The following is a 6,994-nucleotide window of genomic DNA, read 5'->3' on the forward strand; positions in this document are numbered from 1 at the left end:
GTTTCACTGTGTTGACCAGGATGGTCTCGATCTCTTGACCTCGTGATCCACCCGCCTCGGCCTCCCACAGTGCTGGGATTACAGGCTTGAGCCACCGCGCCCGGCCCTCATTCACTTCTATTTTTAAATTTATATTTTTTCTTCTTCAAACCATGAAGTATTCACAGTATGTATTTTAAATTTTCAAATATAGTTTTCAAAATTGATTTCTTATACTAACTTTCAGCTTTATTTGCACTGGAATCAGAGACTATATTCTACATGACTTCATTTATATGAAACTTGCTGAGATTTGTGTTGGCCCAGTATGTAGTCAATTTTTATGAGTGTTCCAGATATGCTTTAAAAAATTTTATATTCTGTATTTGCTGGGGTAGTATCCTGTATTTGTCCATGAGGCCAAATTTGTGAGTCATGTTAGTCTGACATTCATCTATATCCATACTTATTTAATCTTTTTATTTTTCCTATCACTTAAAAGGAACATATTAAAATTCTCTCATTTTGATTGTGGATTTAGCTGTTTTTTCCTGTAATTATATTTGTGCTTTATATATTCTAAGACTTTTACTAGGTATATGCAGTTTAGACTTTTTTCCTCCTGAAGGAATTGAATCTTATTACGGATCCTCTTCATTTTTCACTTTAAGTCAATTTCACTGATATTAACACATCAGTTTTCTATTGGTTAGTACTTGTTCAGTATATGTTTTTCCTTCAGTTACAGGCATTATCTTGATTTACTGCACTTCATTTATATCGTGCTTTGCAGGTACTGCATTTTTTACAAATTGAAGGTTGTGGCAACCTGCATCAAACAACTCTTATCAGTATCATTTCTTCAACAGCATGTGCTCACGTCATGTCTCTGTGTCACATTTTGGTATTTCTGAAAATATTTCAAACTTTTTCATCATTATTACATCTGCTATGATGATTTGTGATCAGTGATCTTTTATGTTACCATTGTCATCATTTTGGGGCACCACAAAGTACACTCATTTGTAAGATGGTGAATTTAACTAATAAATGTTATGTGTGTTCTGACTGTTCCACCAGCAGGCCATTTCTCTCTCCATTCTCAGACCTCCCTCCTCTGGACTCCCTATTCCCTAAGATAAAATTCCCTACAACAGCCTCTACGTCTTCAAGTAAAAGGAAGAGTCACACATTTGTTACTTGAAAGCAAAAATAAAAAATGATTAAGCTTAGTGAGAAAGGAATGTCGAAAGCAAAGACACGCCAAGAGCTAGACCTCTTGTACCAAACAGCCAACTTGTGACTGCAAAGAAAAAGTTATTGAAGAAAATTAAAAATGCTGCTCCTGTGAACACATGAATGATAAGAAAGCAAAACAGGTTAGACGTGATGGCTCACATCTGTAATCTTACTTTCGGAGGCTGAGGTAGGAGGATCACTTGAGCTCAGGAATTTGAGACCAGCCTGGGCAACATAGGGAGACCCCTACCTCTACAAAAAGTTAAAAAATTAGCTGGGCATGGTGGCTCACACCTAGTGGTCCCAGCTGCTTGGGAGGGTGGGATAGAAGGATCTGCTTGAGCCCAGGAGTTTGAGGCTGCAAGTAAGCCATGATGGCACCACTGCACAGCAGCCTGGGTGACAGAGCAAGACTATTTCCAAAATAAATAAATAAATAAAAGAAAGAAAGAAAGAAAGAAAAAGAAAAGAAAGCAAAATAGCCTAACAGCCTGATTGCTGATACAGAGGAGGTCTGACTGGTCTGGATAGAAGATCAAACCAGCCAGAATACTCCCTTAAGCCAAAGCCCAATTTAGAGCAAGGCCCTAACTCTCAATTCTATAAAAAGACTCAGAGAGGTGAGAAAGCTGCAGAAGAAAAGTCTGATGACAGCAGAGCTTGGTTCATGAAATTCAAGGAAAGACATCATCTTCATAACATAAAAGTGCAAGGTGAAGGAGCAAGAGCTGATGCAGATGTGTGAGCAAGTTATTCATACGATCTAGCTAAGATCATTGATCAAAGTGGCTGCACTGAACAATGAATTTCCAAGTATATATAACAGCCTTCTGTTGGGAGAAGATGGTTATCTAGGACTTTCATAGTTAGAGAGGAGAAGTTAATTCCTGGCCTCAAAGCTTTCGAAGGACAAGCTGACTATTTTGTCAGGAGCTAAAGCAGCTGGTGACTTTAAGCTGAAGCCAACACTTCATTTACCATTCTGAAAATTCTCTGCCCTTGAGAATTATGCTAAATCTACTCTGCTTGTGCTGTATAAATGTTAACAACAAAGTCTGGATGACAGCACATCTGTTGACAGCATGGTTTCGTGAATATTAATACTTTATGCTTACCATTGGGACCTACTGCTAAGACAAAAATATTCCTTCCCAAATAATGTCACTCATTAACAATGCACATGGTCATCCAAGAGCTCTCATGGAGATATAAAAAGAGATCAACGTAGTTTTTGTGCCTGCTAACACTACATCCATTCTGTAGCCTGTGAATTAAGGAGTCATATCAACTTTTAAGTATTGCTTAAGAAATACATTTTAGAAGGCTATAGCTGCCATAGATAGAAGTTCCTTCAACTGATCTGAGCAGAGTAAATTTAAAACCTCCTGGAAAGAATTCACTATTCCAGATGCCATTACAAAGCAATCACAATTCATGGGGGTAAGTCAAAATACCAACATTAACAGGAATTTGGAAGAAATTGATTCCAACCCTCACTGATGGTTTTGAGGGGTTCAAGACTTCAGTAGAAGTAGTATAAATGCGGTAGAAATAGCAAGAGAACTATAAGTGGAGCCTGAAGATGTGACTGAATGGTCGCAATCTCATGATCAAACATGAATGGATGAGGAGTTCACTGACTCCAATTTTTAAAGGAGTTCTACTATGGGTAAAATGCAATAAAACAGCATTGCATGCTACAGAGAAATCTTTTGTGAAAGTTAGAGTCAATAGGTGCAGCAAACTTCATTGCTGTCTTATTTCAAGAAATTGCCACAGTCACCCCAACTTTCAGTAACCACCACCCTGATCAGTCGGCAGCCATACACATCAAAAAGAAAAAAAAACCTCTCAACCAGAAAAAAGGTTATGATTCATTGAAGGCTCAGGCGATTGTTAGCATTTTTTGAGCAATAAGGTATTTTTAAATTAAGGTTTTACACTGCTTTTTTTTTTAAGACATACTTAATAGACAATGGTATGGTGTAAACATAACTTTTATAGGCACTAAGAAACCAAAAAAATTGTGTGACTTGCTTTCTTGCAATATTCGCTTCATTGCAGTGGGGTCTGGAACCAAACTGACAGTATTTCTGAGGTATGCCCATATATTCAATCTTTCTGTGTCCTAATGTTGTAGGTGTGTCTCTTGTAAGCAGCTTATAAACTATTAATAGACTTTTCCTGGTCTTTCAAAATATGCCCTTTAGCAGTCTAGATTAATCATTTTAAAATATTGAGATTGCAGATATATTCATATTTACTATTTTATTCTGTTTATCCTGCTTGTTACGTGTTTTCCCCTGGTTTCTTGTCATCTTTTGCATTGACTGAATTCTTTCTGATTGTTCTAGTTTTTTTCTACTGGTTTAGAACATAAACATTTTCAATTTTTTTTTTTTTTTNTTTTTGAGACAGAGTCTCACTCGGTTACCCAGGCTAGAGTGCAGTGGTGCGATCTCAGCGCATTACAACCTCCACCCGCTGGGTTCAAGTGATTCTCCAGCCTTAGCCTCCCAAGTAGCTGGGACTACAGGCACACACCACCACGCCCAGCTAAATTTTGCACTTTTAGTAGAGGTGGGATTTCACCATGTTAGCTAGGCTGGTCTCAAACTCCTGACCTCAGGTGATCCACCCACCTTGGCATCCCAAAGCGCTGGGATTACAGGTGTGAGCCACCGCACCCAATCGGATTCTGTAGCTTCAATATGAGGCATCCAGGTATTGATTATTATCTTGCTTGCTTGTTGTACTTTCTGGATCTGAGGATTTAGATATCTTATTTATGAAAAATTCTCAGACATTTATCTTTTCCTACATTGTCTTTTACTCATGCTCTTTCTAGAACTGTTTAGGTTTACTGGATATGTTGGGCTAACTCATACGAAACTGCAATTTTACAGATCAAAATTCATCAAATATTGGCAATCTCACCTGGTTCAACCTAAAGACCTTTTATAAATATTCTCTGCCTATTAATTTCTCTTGCATATTTTCTATTTTCTTTCTGAGATCCTTTCCATTTACTCTTTGACTCTCTACTTCATTATTTCTTCCTTCAGCTACCTCAAATTGCCATTAAGTATATCTTTTAGGTTTTTAATTTCAATGACTTTTAAATGTTTGACAGTACCTTCTTCCTTACTCATGTTTAAGTTCATCTTTTCCTCTTGAAAGATTTTATATATAACTATTTAATAGTCAATATTCAATAGTGCAATATCTAAAGTCCTTTGTGGGTCTAAAACTCACTCTTTGGTTTGGTGACTCAGACTTCTGGTGGTTTAATTGTGTGTTTGCTAATATTTTGAGGACAGGGAGCCTGATTTAATCTGTAGAAATCTGAGGGGGCTAGGTTTAGACAGTTTCATCCATGGAAAATTTGCATTTATTTTCGTTAGGTGTCAAAGAACACAAATCATCTGCAACTCTTTCATTTCTTAACTTAGAGGTTCCTTGATCATGCAGGAAATATAACTGAGAACCCCATACTCCTATGAGGCCAATAACACAGTAACAAATCAAGAAAAGAGGCTATGCCAACTTGTTATGAAGACAGACAGGTTTCCTTGTTGACTCCTTTAGCCAACAGGCACATTGTTTTCCTCTAGCTTAAGCTTTCACTTGGGGGATGTAGCCACCTCAAAGGCCAAAGAGCTTTATCAAGAGTCTCAGATTCAGATCCCCAAAGACGAAGTCTCCTATTCCCACAAATCTCCAAAGCTTTTGTTTTGGTATTTTAATCCCGGCTTCCACATTTTGTTTTCTTTTGTTTTAATGACTCTGATTTCAGTTCCCTGTTTTGTGTGCTCTTGTTGGCCCTTTATGTTTCCCTTAATTTTTGTGAGCTTAACGCATCTTAAATAATTTTTTTAAAATACACCCAATATTTAAGTGTTTTATAGCTGTAGGTCTTTTCAAAGTATCTTTTCTGCCTTACTACCAGAAACCTACATTTTCTTATTCTCGTAAGTTCTAAGAGAAATGCTAGTGTCTACATTTCATCATATATATTCCTGTGTTGTATATAACTATTACAGATTCATTAATTTGGTAAATGGTAAAGAAAATCAGTCTAAATTTATTGAAAGTCAGAATTACAGAAATCATTTCAGAAAAAAATAATGTTTGATTGACATCAACAACACAGAGTACTTGATCTTGGCTAAGTACATTTACCAAGTAATTTAAATTACAAGTCATTAGTGCTTAAAAATACTTTGTTCTTCTAAGTGAATTGAGGATGACCCCTGAAATTTTAGTATATGTTAGGCAAATTAATAATTTTAGATAGACTGAGCAAAGTTAAGTTTCCGACCGAATAATAAGGAATTCTTAAATAGTGAGTAGAAAGAGATGTCTAATTTACATAACTCATCAGACTAACTACATAAAACAAATATTCACCTGTCCTTAGAATGAAAGTTATAAACTCTCTAACTCAACTAAACTAAATTACTTGACAGAGAAATGACAAAAATGTGCTTTATTCAGGGAGTTTCATAATCAGTGACTAGATTCAATTTCAGATATCCTGCAAAATATTTTGACACAATTATAAATTCAATTTTTAAAAACTACCATTTAGCGCTGAAAAAAGAAACTTTACGATGAGTATAAGATTAGCCATATCTTTACCTCTCCAGCACTTGCACATTCCTTGGCTCTTCTGTGAAGTGCAGCCCATGTATCCTCATACCTAAAAAAAAAAAGCAAAAAATAATTTGAAATGCAAACCACACATTCAAAGGAAATACTATCTAAAGATGAATGTGGAATATCCTGTGGCAATAGAAAGGAAACACACAAAATAATGGTGACATGTTGCAAGGACACAGACGTCAACTTCATGGAGCTTCCAGTGGTCAAATCTGTGACAATCTGAGCAACAAAATACATAATGGTTGTAATGGATTATAACTCAAAGAATAAAGCAAATCTCTCTGAGTCCATGGTGATGTAAATAATTGAATAAGTAAATCCATGAGAGAGAAGAGAAAAACTCTTCCTTACAATAGAAATCCAATTAGTAAATTTTTTTTTTGAGACAGAATTTTGCTCTGTCACCCAGGCTGGAGTGCAATGGTGCAATCTTGGCTCACTGCAACCTCCACCTCCCAGGTTCAAGCAATTCTCCTGCCTCAGCCTCCTAAGTAGCTGAGATTACAGGTGTGTGCCACCACACCTGGCTAATTTTTGTATTTTTAGTAGAGATGGGGTTTCACCACATTGGCCAGGCTGGTATCAAACTCCTGACCTAAGGTGATCCACCTGCCTCAGCCTCCCAAAGTGCTGGGATTATAGGCGTGAGCTACCACGCCAGGCCCCAATTAGCAATTTTAAAAGAAATGATGAGAAAAAAAAAATCTCCCATTGGTAAACACAATAGTAATAATTGTTTCAGAAAGAATTTTAATGGATGATAAAATTAGTGGGTAAAAGCACAAATAGAAACAGGATATTTACATAGCCTCAAAATATCTCACCCATAGGGTAATCATTAACTAAACATGAGAAAACAGTGTTAACTAAGGAGAAACCTGGCAGACACATCCTTAATCAAGTGATCAAAATTAATGTCAACAGTAATGAGACACAGCAACATTATGTGCCTCCTGATGTGATGCACTGGGAAGGATACAACACTACTCTTCTGGTATTTTTGAGAAAAAAGCACTAACTTGCAGCTAATTACAAGAAAATAGAAAAATCCAAATGTACAAACATCTTGAAACATCACTGGCCACTACGGGTTTTTGTCTGTTTTTTTTTT

General features: G+C 36.5%; 1 protein-coding gene across 3 annotated transcripts in view; it reads right to left on the bottom strand.

Annotated features, from left to right (window-relative positions):
• The window catches only part of DTNBP1 (dystrobrevin binding protein 1), a 142,530-nt gene that overhangs the window by 110,466 nt on the left and 25,070 nt on the right, over positions 1–6,994 (bottom strand). For 2 of the 3 annotated variants that reach the window (XM_037736011.1, XM_017521317.2), the window contains one exon: positions 5,860–5,920. The exons of the other annotated variant lie outside the window; for it this stretch is intronic. In XM_037736011.1, the coding sequence (XP_037591939.1) occupies positions 5,860–5,920 (61 nt within the window). The remainder of the gene's footprint in view (positions 1–5,859; positions 5,921–6,994) is intronic. 3 annotated transcript variants of the gene reach the window in all.

The sequence above is a fragment of the Cebus imitator genome, unplaced genomic scaffold, assembly GCF_001604975.1.
Source record: "Cebus imitator isolate Cc_AM_T3 unplaced genomic scaffold, Cebus_imitator-1.0 Scaffold21, whole genome shotgun sequence".
NCBI classification, from domain to species: domain Eukaryota; kingdom Metazoa; phylum Chordata; class Mammalia; order Primates; family Cebidae; genus Cebus; species Cebus imitator.